This window comes from Lepidochelys olivacea, assembly GCF_965140295.1.
Source record: "Lepidochelys olivacea isolate rLepOli2 genome assembly, chromosome: 19".
NCBI classification, from domain to species: domain Eukaryota; kingdom Metazoa; phylum Chordata; order Testudines; family Cheloniidae; genus Lepidochelys; species Lepidochelys olivacea.
Genome location: NC_140429.1, coordinates 18,085,137 through 18,097,714, shown reverse-complemented (window position 1 = coordinate 18,097,714; position 12,578 = coordinate 18,085,137). Strand labels below are relative to the sequence as shown.

The 12,578-nt window shown below is 57.0% G+C and overlaps 1 protein-coding gene across 1 annotated transcript; it reads right to left on the bottom strand.

Moving 5' to 3' along the window:
* Window positions 1-175: 175 nt before the first annotated feature.
* Window positions 176-6,991, bottom strand: SLFNL1 (schlafen like 1; the record flags this gene model as incomplete). The annotated part of the gene is made up of 3 exons (XM_084609770.1): window positions 176-339; window positions 4,108-4,797; window positions 6,590-6,991. 3 exons carry the CDS (start codon window positions 6,989-6,991, stop codon window positions 208-210), a joined length of 1,224 nt encoding a protein of 407 aa, XP_084465896.1. The 3' UTR covers window positions 176-207.
* Window positions 6,992-12,578: the final 5,587 nt, after the last annotated feature.

Here is a 12,578-nt window from a genome sequence, read left to right as displayed (position 1 = left end):
ACGCTATGTTACAGCCGTCAGCTGCAGGGCGGCATGCTGCCCAGAGATGAACAAGGCAAGCCTTACCCTGGAGTTACTCGGCCAGTGCGCTATATTGCAATAAATTTACTTTCAAAATCTATACAAATATAAATGAACTGATTCCTTTTCCTTACTACTTTTCCCCTGGCTCCAGTCGTGCTGCTCCCGCTCCTGCTCTGTTGTGACTCACAGGATGGTGCAGAATCTAGATTTGGGATTCCAGCTCCGCTGCTGGTTGATTTGTTGCTGCAGGCTCTCCTTCTCCTTCATCAAACTCTCTATCCGCTCTTCCAGCTTCCTCACTTCTCCTGTCCATTTCTGGGGAGGTACAACCGCACAGTCACTCTGTCTGAGAGCCATGGGCACAGCAGCTACGGGCTAGATTCAGAAAGGGATTGAAGTACCTGACTGCTTCTTTAGGTGCTGAAGTCCAACATTTAGGTACCTCTGCCATTCACAAAATTACCATTCAGCTGCCACCTAACCCTTAAGTTTCTCCTGGTGGGCATGTGCAGTGCTAGCTAATTAACAAGCTGGTCTGAGCCCTAGGTCACGCCTAATCCTCAGTGCACTTCTCACACGAGCTTGCATGCAGGGCCTGATGTGAGAGTTGTGCTGTGAGCATGGCTAGCCTGCACAAAAGGCAGCCAGGGGAAAGAGCAGGTGTGTGCCTCTGTCCACCTGGCCCCCGGGCTACCCACTAGCCCACTTACCTGGGCTGTGGGATAGCCAGCTTTGAATCCCTATGCTGCCTGCTTTGGCGTCCTCACTACTAGGCTGTTGGGGGGTGGGTCTCTCTCCCCTATTGAGGCTGTTCCACTGTGTATAACTAATAAATGGTCATTGGAGCGAGGACGTGAACCTGACTCTCCCACCTCCATGCCCAACCCAGGGGGCTAGTGGCTGTGAGGGGGTCACTTGTTTTTCCCAAGAAAGGGCTGACCTGGCTCAGGCACCTACCTCCAGGAGAGGGTATATGGCTGAGAACCCTCTGCAGAGACAGGCACCCCGCCCTGCTTGTCAGGTGCCTAAGACCCAGATCAAGGGGAGTTAGGCACCTAAGTACATTTGTGGAGCTGAGCCCTAAGCCTTGCCCCTTTCCTCAGCATTTCGTTCCTGGCTAGCTTAGGCAGATCCTGGGCTGGCTTTTGTGAATCCCTCTCTTAGGCCCTACGCTCCCTATGCACTGCATGGGGAAGTATGGGGTCTACCTTGGAGCTGTGAATTCCACGGGATGGCAGGGCACCCAGGAGTTAACCTTGTCACACACAGTATTACAATGTCTGCATCCCCTTTGTGAATCTCGCCCTAACTCCCTTGCCACATCCATGGGCTCATTCACTGCATGGTGAACACCTGAGAGCGAAGCCGCTACTCTGCAGGTTCATTACAGCTGAGATTCTAGCAGGTGACTTGCCAGGTTTGGGTGTAGTGTTAACCAGCCTACACCAGCACTTATAAAAGCAGGGAGCAAGGCTACAAGAGCTTTTGAGGAAAGAAAAAAAACAAGACCCCAGCCACTTCTGCCTATAGGATAGGGATTGCTTTTTGCAGACACGGAGCCCCTCCCTTCTGTATGTGGGCAAACCGTGCATCTGTGACTTGTTTTATTTGTCCCTATGTGATAAAAATAATAGCCTTGAACTAAACATGACAGCACAAAAAGAAAGGTAGAGGGACGGCATGGATCCAAAGCAAAATATCAGCCTACACAGCTTAAAATGAGGCTAGTGCCTCCCTGCAATCAGAGCAGCCTGCTAGGGAGGTAGAGTGCAATCACCCAGCTTAGAATTCAGCCAGGACACCTGGCAAAAGCACGTGCAAACATGCCAGTGTTTGTGACGGCCACACCACTACCCTTGCCTGGTGTGTGTGAAAAGCCCTTGCCTGTGCTGGAGCCTTGAGTCAGGGGGAGCAGTGAAGAAAGCTGGTGGTACAAAAACCTTAAAAGAAGATGAAGGTGACTCTCTTGCTAATGATGAGAGTAAATTTCTGGAGGGGTTGGGGGAATCTACATTATAGAGCACTCCTCTCCCAGCTCTTCGGATGGGAAATGACACAGCCCCTTAGAGGCAGGCTAGAGAGACCCAGCAAGGGCAGTGCCTTTGACATGAGATTAAAAGAGCAGTGGCACACAGGGCAAGGAAATGGCTAAGGAGATTCAGACAACGGTCAGCACACAGGACATCTGAACACTGGAGCGATAAGGGAAGGGGCCTGGGGAGCGAGTGATGACGGGGCAATGGGTAGGTCCCAGAACCAGCCAGGGCAGGATGAGGGGGGAAAGAAAGGCTTTGGGGGTGACATGGCCTGGGTGATCCATTCTTTCTGCAGGCTACAGCAATAACCCGCATCCTGCATATGGGCCAGCAGTAGCCCTAACCCCAACCCTTCCTCTCATCCTAGGGGTAGACCAAGCAGTAACCCTAAACCTAGCACTAGGCCTAATGCTAACCCTAAAGCTAGGCTGAGAGGTGACCCTAACACCAGCCCTAGCCCGGTGCCTAGGCTGAATGCTTTCTCTAACAATAACCTTCATATAGGTTTAAATTTAACCCTAATGCTAATCCTGGGTGTTGGGTGACCACTGTTCCTTACTCTAACCCTAACCTAGTCCTAACTTTAACCCTAAACCAACACGTGACCCTAACACGAGACCTAGGCCAAGCAGTACCACTCCCTCTACCCTGAACAGTCACCCTAACCTAACCCTAAAACTAGACATACGCTGGAAAGTAACCCTATTCCCAAACCTAGCCACAGGCATAGGCCAAGCAATAACCCCAAACCTAACCCTAACCCTAATCTGTGCCTACTCTTAAACCAGGTTTAGGTGTAAGCCAAGCAGTAACTCTAAAGATATTCCTAACCCTAAATCTAGACCGAGAAGTAACCCGAACCTAAAAGTTTACAATAACACTGCATACACTGAGCAGTAACACGCTAACTCTCACCCGAGAAGTAACCCTAATTTGGGCCTAACTTTAACCCTAAGCCTAGGCAGAGCAGTAACCTCACCTGATGTAAAGTATCCCCAGCCCTAATTGCAACTTAGGCCAAAACCTAAACCTAGCCTGAGCCTTAACCATAAAGTTACAGTCAACCTAACGCCAACCCGATCCCTGACCCTAACCCAGCCCTAGGCCTTAGCGAATCTGCCATATTTCACCTCAGAGGTGGCTGGATTTCAGCGGTGCGGGAAGCAACTGTACTATAGGTAAGTAAAGACTGGAATATGTAGTTACATTTTACAGGTTAAATTAATAATACTATAATAATTCAAGATCATTATCATTGTATCCATTCACAAGAAATGGCACCAAACCAGAACTCTGTGATGGACAACTTTGCCAAATGAAGAGTGATCATTTTATCTTCTAATCAAAATGTGTTAGGCACTTTGGTGGAAGTGGGGAGATGGCTACGTTTTCTGGAGCTACTTTAAACAATGATTTCTTGGAGTCTCAGCGTTATTTTCCACTGTGTGTATTTTTGCTCCTAACCCTTCTGTGAAATTGTGGTGTTTAGGAATTGGGTGGCATCTAATGGTGCTCACTGTCTCCTGTCTCGGAAACCACCAGGACCTTGAAGATCAGCAGTGTGTATCTGTGGCTGGGCTAGCTGGCCAGGGCTAGTTAATAACCACGGTTGTCTGGACCCCGCTGTGCCCATGCAGGTCCTTTACACGACACATGTGCTGTAAGGGCCAGAGACAACAAACACGGACAAATACAAGGGACAAAGTGGGTATCGGAAAGCACTGTGACCAAGTCTTCTGAAAGCCAGTGAGGGAAGGCATGTACGTAGACAGAGAGACAGACAAAGAAAGGGTCTGCGGATCAAACCATCTCCCCATGGCTTTGCCTAGGGCCTGTTGGTGAGAGCCGAGCCACAGACGGGTGGAATTCAGCCTTGCACTGACTCTGCTCAGGGGTGAATCCCCCCTTGGATCCCTTCGGCATGGGGGGCTGCAGTTCCCCCTGTGGGGCAGGCTGCAACAGCATCGCTGGGTGCAGCTCAGGTTCACCCTGTAGTTAGCAGCCGTTTGCTGCCTTGCTGTATTAGCGGCCCTTGCATGCCAGTTACCTGCCTGCACCACTCCTGGATGGCGCTCCCTGAGAGTGGTCCCTGGATGCTGCCGTCCCGGCGCAGGTACACTTCTCCCTGGTCCGTTTCATAAAGCAGCAGCTCTCCCTGCTGTCTGGGCAGATGAACGCTTAGCCGGATCACCTTCAGGAAGATACCGGTGTCTTCTGCTTTGACCACAGGGATGAAGGTCAGGGTGTAGGCGTCAGGGAACACCTGCGGCTTGAACCCTTTCAGAAGGGAGTCGATGAGCAGGCGGATGCGGTCCTCCTCTTTGTGACCACACCTGACCCCATTCACGAAGCCGTTGTCCTCCACCCCCACGAAGAGGCTGCCCCCTTCGCTGTTGAGGAAGGCACACACATACTTCCGGACGTGGTGTTTGAGGGTCACGCTCAGGTATTCCCCCCCACCCCGCTTGAACTCCACGTTCCTGGTCTCACTCCCCATGAAGGCTCCATAGAACAAGCGCTCCTGGCCCACGATCTCCCGCCGAACAATGGCGCTGTCTGACCTGGTGCCGCTAAGAAACGCTGCCGGCCGCTCCGCCAGCTTCTGGGCTGGAGGGGGGCCCTTCCAACAAGGGCTGGGTTGGGCTTCCTCGGACCCCCGCAGCCTGCTCTTGCCAGCCTGCAAACGCCCCAGCACGGGAGACTCTGGGGTGCTGGCTCCAGTCACCTCTGTGTCACTCTGTGCAGAGGCAGAAAGAGTAAACGACACATGCATGCAGAGACAGATATGGAGACAGCGCAGCGTGGGGGCAACACAGACGACTGCAGCCAGCGTTATAACAACAGCACAAGGGCCCTCGTCATAATAATATTCAGGCTTTAAAGCACATGGGCCCTTTTATTTAATTGCAGTCCGGCTGCAACAAGTGACTATACTCAGATCTGCCCCCTGTGAGAATCACCAGCTGAGCTGCAGGCTTCTTACTCCCGTCAGAGCAGCCCAGTGACAGGCGAGGGCGCTGGAGCCTATTGCGTCTCGTGCAGCATCCCCAGAACCATTTACTTCATTCTCCCCTTGTCCCTGGGCAAACCCATTGAAGGCCTGGGGGTTCCATACAGCGTCTTTGTAACTGGTGCTGATGTGTGAGGAGGAAAAGAGCCCAGCCTGACTCCCAGATCCTGGGGGAGCTGGCAGCGCTGGCAGTTCGACAGCTCGTCTTTTTAGCAGTAGACTGAGCATGCCTGAGCTGGAGTCATGGAGAAAAACCAAGTATGGAGCCCATGATGCCATTCTCAGTCACATGTCAGAGCAGAACTGCAAATTACTATCCTGGATGCAGGAACCGTGAAATTCTCTGGCCTGTGTTCTGCAGGGAGTCAGGCTGCATGAACATAGTACTACCCACTGGCCTTAAAAATCAACAAAATTCTGCCCTGAAATTAATGGGGATGCCCATTGTGTAAGTCAGTCCACGTCACACAGTCCTATCTCCCTGGACACTGCCAGGTCCTTCCCTGTAGCACGTTTTCCAGTGCACTGGTTACTTGACTGCTCCTGCCAATTTCTCTGGGATCTGAGAGTCAAGCTGGACTCTTTCCTTCCCGCACATTATCATCTGTGTTAAAGGTTCCACGGGGCCAAATTATATCCTTGGTAGCACAGGGACAACCCTCATTGTCTCCTAATCATGCCCCTAGAGACACAGCCCCAGGGCCTTGGCTGGACTTGCCCAAGTTGAACGGATTGGAACATGCAAACAGTTCTGTTGATGGTGCACAAGAAGGAACGGACTCCAGCTGGTCTCTTTTAGCCGTGCTGTCTCCTCGATGCTAATGGGAGGGGGAATGTAGTAACAACTTAGTGATTAAAAAAAGGTCAGCAGCTCTGGCTCTGTCTATGCAGAGGGGGTGAATCCCCCCTCCCTCGGGCAGGGGGCAGCACAAGGCACAGCGCAGTCCCTTAACGGGGGTTAAGAGGGATTAGGTGGCACAAGGACCTCGAGCAGAGGGGTGGATGTCACCTTTGACTGCACTGTATCTCGGCGTGTCCTATCTCAGCGCATCTCCTAGACACGATGGTTAGGAGAGAAGCTATCCCAGGGTGGATGACCTCACGAGCTGGCCAGACGGGGAACCCAGCGCGGGGGTCGATGGGGAAGCTCTGCCCCATTCCAGGGCCAAGCCAGGAAGGCGGCATGGCTGCAGAGCAAACCATGGGGCCCAGTAATCCTGCAGGCAGTGCCGATTGCTGGGGCATTCTGCTTCTTAGAAGCTCACATGCCTGCTCTAGCCCATGGGATGAGGTGGCTCATCTCTTGGAAGGGGGGAGTAACGAAGCGCCCAGCCTTCGGATGGAAGTGCTGCTGGGGCTTAGGTCTCCTGGGTGGGAACTCCCCCTTGTCCTGCTGCCCTGGTGATCTCAGTACCAAGAGGCAGCATGTCCAGCCCTGTCCAGCCCGCCCCACTGGCCTTCGCTATCACACTGCTAGTGTAGTGCATTGTGCCTGTCCCGGCACAATGCCTGGGCCTACCTCTTGGCACTCCTTAGCGCTGGGCAAGGCTCTCTTGCCTTCCTCCACCACCAGGGTTTTCCCTTTCATCACTAGCTCCCTGAGGAGACGTTGCTCCATGTCCGAGGCAACCTGGAGCTGCTTCAGGACGTTCTCCAGGCTCAGCTCAGTGGCCACCTGCACCAAGGCGTAGGCCCGTCTCGGTTTCTTCACCACTTCTATGTCGTGCCGCTGCAGGGGGAGGCTGGCGGTGCCCAGAATGTCCTTCAGCATGCTGCAGAGAACCTCTTGCGAGTACTTGGGGTTCAGGTTCCTAATACACAGTGTGTAGACGTGAGTCGGGCACGGGAGCGCCTCCTCCACAGGCCCTGCCCGTGGCTCCCCTGCTGTCTGTTCCGTAGTCTCCTCCGGTGAATCATCCATTGCTCAGAGCCCCCTCCAGCCCCCTGGTCCCTGTCTCCAGCCGTAACGGTGCTCCAGTTTCAGTGGTTCAGGCAACAAGACTAGAGTGGCTCTTTTCCATCGTGCTGCCTCTGTGCTTTGCTGCTGGCCTGTGGAGCGCCATGATAAACCCAAAGGCACCTTTCCGCCTGCAGGAGCCTGTTGTGGCTGCAGCCCCTGCACAATGTTATATTCTGCACGGAACGAGCCAGGGAGAGAGCAGATCCTTCAGTTCAGCCCTCGACTGCATAGCTAGGCCCAGAGATTCCTTGTTGCTGGCCCTGGAGTAGAGCCAGTGTGGGGTGGGGGAGTGTCACCCACAGCGTTAGCAGCAGGGTCCAGACAATCGCCTGCAAACCTGCAAAATAGGAGCAAGTCAGTGCAGAGCTGCTGGCAAACGGGCCAGCACTGATCTGTGCAGCATTGCGCCTTCGGTCTCATCAAAGGGAGAAAGCCCAATGCCCAGGCCTCTGTCGTGCAAGAGCGCCCAGGAGAACATGCAGCCCCCAGGTGTTTCACTCCTACCTGGTCAGTGCACTGAGGCGATGGGGAGGAGTCGAGGGCTGCTAGGAGGAGGCTGAGGATGGCAGGCTGGGCTCCTGCCTGTCCAATTGCCCTGGCAGCATAGCGCCCTCTTCCCCGCCCCAGGGAGTGCAACGGGCAGGGACAGAGGCAGCGTGGCACAGAGCTCCCCAGGAGCCTGGCAGCGCCCTGCTCCTGCCTGTAGGCTGCCCAAACGCCTCATCCCAAGACCCTGCCATGCCCCACCCTGCGTGCGCACAGGGGGCTGGCTCCCCAAGCCTGCCATGGCATGAGCACAGCAGTGACCAGCACAGCCGCTGCCCTGGGCACCACATGCCCTGGCCTGTGTCGAGCGGACAGTGCTTGGGATGGAGAACAAATTCAGCTTAGTGTATCCCCTCTGCCTCCCCACACCCGTTCCCCTTTGCTGGGTCCCTGGGGTTCCCTCTGACCCCCAGGTGTGGGCCTTCCATCTCCTCCTTCCCAACTGCTCTCTCCCCTGTCGTGACGCCCACTCTCCTCCTCACGCCCCTGGCGCTGGGTCCCCCGTCCTGTCCCCCGCTCCACTCAGCACTCCAGTCCTGCTGCTGCCCTCACTGACCCCTCACCCTGGGGCGGGAATCCCACTGCGGGAGGGGCTCTGTGATACCAGGAACTTCAGGGAGCACGACCCCAGCCCCCCATGCTCTGCTGGCCCTGCCACTTTCACGGGCCACAGACCAAAACCCCTCAGCAGTGCCCTCGGGAGCGTGACCCCGACTCCCTCGTGGTGAGGGCCCCGCAGGCTGAACGGGCCAGGCAGGCTGGGCTCAGGGCCAGCCTGATTCCTGATGGGAGGGCACAGGTCTGAGGTTTGCAGGGGGTGGCAGAGTGAGGCTGCCGGCCTGGCGCAGGGCAGTGCCAGGGCCTAGGGGAGGCTGTGGGGTTGTGGAGCTGGAGGGCCCAGCAGAGGCAGGGGAGGAGCAGTTTGCCTGGCTCCCCTCTCTGAGGATGAAACATCCTGGGGGTCCTTACGGGTCACAGCAGCCCTTCTCTCTGTCCCCAGTGTGCGAGGTCCATGGGTGTGGGAGAGGGGCTGCTCCAGGACCATGCCGCCAGCGCACTGACTGATGGGCACCCCAGAGGAGCTGCTGCCGGTGTGTGTGTACGCAGAAACCTCCCTTGTGCCCTGGGCTGGGCCCCACTGGAGCAGAGGACAACATCAGAAGAAAGGCCCCTGCCCCTGGTTCACTGCCAGGTGCGCACACGGACTGTGGTGAGATTGACGGCCAGCCCACTGCAGCCTCAGGTCTGCCACCCTGACACCAGCCCGGCCAGCGCTTTGCAGCCCCAGAGCACTCGGCAAAGGAGGGCAGCGGTACCTCCCTGTTACAGGGGGAAGCGACTTGACCAAGGGCACCAAGGAACGAATGGTGGAGCTGGAAGGGCACCAGGAGCCCTGATTGCAAGACTAGCATCCTAACGTGTGTTTGCAACATGCTGGGGCTGCCAGCTGCGTGTGCTGGGTGACGTCTGCGCTGTTTAGCGCGATGCCCAGGGCCAGTGACGTTTGTGCTGACTCAGACCAGACCAGGAGGTGTCTCCCCACTTTCCGGTGCCCTTTGACAGAGAACAGCCAGGACGCGGCTTGGGATGAAAATGCTGCCAAAGACTTGCCAGCGTGTCCCTCCGCCCATCAGGTACAGATGAGAGCCGCAAGGACCAGGCCACCCTCTTAATCCCTTTGCCAGGTCCCTGCTTTCCCACTCCTCCTCTTGGCCTCACTTTCTAAACCTTCCCAGCTCCGACCCCTCCTTGCTCACGACGTTGGCCTCGTCCCCGCTCCAACAGCACTGCCCGCCACAGCCACCCATTGGGGCTGATTCTCAGAAGCACACTGGGGTCTGCCAACGTCACGTCACCTATCGCAATAGATTCCTATGAGGGTTAGCTCAGGCACGCACCTGGCCCCCATCAGCGCAGCACTCTGTACCTCGCAGTCTATAATGGATTCACGCAGCCCTGGGGGCAGGGCAGGGTCGTTATTCCCATTGTACATGTGGACAACTGTGGCTGAGGGAGACTAGGAGCCATATCCACAAAAGGGATTTAGGCTCCCAACCTCTGTAGACTTCCGTGGGAGCTAGAAGTCGAAATACGTTTAGATCTGGGTCCAAGTGACTTGCCCAAGGCCACACAGGGACTCAGTGACAGAGCAGGCACTTGAATCCAGGCCTACCCAGTGCCAGGCGAGTACCCTGATCGCAGGCTACTTACCTGAACCACTAGCCCCTAGTGCAGCAGCTCCCACTGCATGACCCCATTTGCAGAGGCCTTGCTGCCCATGGCCCCCGGCGCACAGCGTGCGTGACTCCACGCTGCATGGCAGGCGCCATTTTGTGGAGTAAAATAGCTTCACTGTGTGAAATGGCGACCTCCCCACCCGCGGGACGCCGCGCCCCGACCTGCTGATGGAGCAACTCCGCTTGGGGGCACGACCCGCAGTTTGGGAACCGCTGCCTTGAGACCACTGACTTCCCATGTCAGCGCCAGCAAGGAATCTGGCGGCCCTGAGGGCACGGCTGGCCGGCGGGCAGGCGGGGATACTGGAGATCGAGTTTGAACGGTACATTAGCTCCGTTTCTCTCTTCGGCTCATGCTTGTTGTGTTAGGCTGTGAGCTCTTCAGGGCAGGGCAGAGGCCGCACAATGCCTAGCGCTCTCAAAACGTAAATTAACAATTGTTAAATCACTGTCAGGGGGCTGTTGGCCCCTCATTAACACTCGGGGGGCGGAGGGGGTTGGGTTGCTCGCTCCCAGTCCCAAAAGAAAGGGGAAGGGTGGATGGGGCATCAGGACCCTGAGACTGACAGTCCCCAGGGGCAATGGGGAGAGGCCAACGCTCCCGGTCAGCCTGATTGACAGGGCGGGCAGGCCAATGAGGGAGTCAGGAGGCCAGGGGGGTCCCCTCGTCCATGGGAGCTGGAATGGCCTGGGTCAGACCGAGTGGGGCCGAGCTCATGGGAGAGCAGGGGCCCGAGCTGAGCTGGGGAGCTGGGCCGCACCGGCAAGAGGCAGCCCAGGGAGCAGACCGGTGCTGGGCGCAGACGTGCAATAATCAGAGCCAGAGGGGCCAGAGAAGCAGCCGGGGGGAGGGAGGCAGAGCAGCAGCAGCAGGGCTGGGGCTGGAGCCGTCCGGAGCCGGGTGCAGGGAGCAGCTGGGGAGGGCGAGGGGGACCCTGGGCAGCGGGCCCAATGCAAGGGGCCCTGCAGGCCAGACTTGGGGGGAGGGACGACCGTACCCCAACGGCATGGGGGAGGACGCTGACACTGGGAAGAAGGGTCCTGCCACCCAGAGCCTGAGGGCGTGTGGCCACTGCCAGAGCAAGTGTCCGACCCGCAGCATCCCTGCAGCACAGCCAGGGCCTGGGCAGGGGCCTGGGACGTGTGAGGAACAGACTGAACTGCCCTGACGTGCCAGAGATGCTGGCTGTGGCAGTCCCGGGGTGACGGATTTCCCTTTCACCTTTCCCAGTTTTTCCTTATTTTTTAAATCGGTTGCTGTTTAAAAAATTGTATTTGCTTTGAGCTGTATGCAATGATCAGTGGGTCAGGCAAGCATCCAGAGTGGAGTGGGGACACCCTAGCCCCTATCCCAAGTGACCACAACAAGGTTGGGGGTCGAGCCTCCCAGGAATCCTGGGCCCAGCCTTGTTGGGGTTACGAGGACTCTGCTACACAGGAGAGTGGAAGGGGAGCCCTCGAGTCAACCAAGGCTCTGGGTAAAGGAAGAGGGAGCAAGGACTCAGATCCTTTCGCTAGCCCACTTCACCAGGGTAGTGTATGAGCCAGGAAAGTTCCCCACAGCATGTGACTTATCTGACCAGTCACAAAAGACGGTTACCTTTCATAAGTGTTGTTCTTTGAGACGTGTTGGTCATGGCCATTCCATTGTAGGTGTGTGTGCGCTCGCCACATGCATCAGTGCCGGAAGATTTTCCCTCAGTGGTATCCACAGGGGACCAGGTCTGATGCCCTCTGGAGTGGTGCGTGTACGCACCAGCATAAAGGGTGCCGCCGACTCCCCCCTCGCTCAGTTCCTTCTTGCCGGAAGGAACTCCGACGGAGCGGCAGGAGGGCGGGTCATGGAATGGATATGACCAACACATCTCAAAGAACAACCGTTATGAAAGGGTGTAACCGTATCTTCTTCTTCGAGTGCTTACTCATGTCCATTCTAGGGTTGCCAGGTGTCCGGTTTTCAACTGGAATGCCCGGTCGAAAAGGGACTCTGGCGGCTCCGGTCAGCACCGCTGACCAAGCCATTACAAGTCCAGTCGGCGGTGCAGTAGGGCTAAGGCAGGCTCCCTACCTGGCTCTGCGCAGCTCAAGGAAGCGGCCGGCATGTCCCCCATTCCAGCTCCTAGGCATAGGGGCAGCCAGGGGGCTCCATGCACTGCTCCTGCCCCTGCCCCTGCCCCTGCCCCAAGCACCACCTCCGCAGATCTCATTGGCTGGGAGCCATGGCCAATGGGAACTGCGAGGGTGACGCCTGCAACCACCGGGCCATGCCTCCGCATAGGAGCTGGAGAAATGACATGCCACTGCTTCCAGGAGCTGCTTGAGGTAAGCGCTGCCTGGAGCCTGCACCCCGACCCCCTCCCAGACCCCAACCCCTATCCCCCTCCCACCCTCTGAACCCCTTGATCCCAGCATGGAGCACCCTCCTGCACCCCAAACCCCTCATCTCCAGCCCCACCCCAGAGCCCGCACTCCCAGCTGGAACCCTCACCCCCCCATACCCCAATCCCCTGCCCTGATCCCCCTCCCTCCCTCTGAACCCCTCGATCCCAGCCCAGAGCACCCTCCTGCTCCCCAAATCCCTCATCCCCAGCCCCACACCAAAGCCTGCACCCCCATCTGGAGCCCGCACCCCAACCCCCAGCCCGGAGCCCCCTCACGCACCCTGAACCCGTCATTTCTGGCCCCACCCTGGAACCTGAACCCCCAGACCAGAGCCCATACCCCCTCCCACACCCCAAGCCCCTATCTCAGCTGGAGCCCTCTCC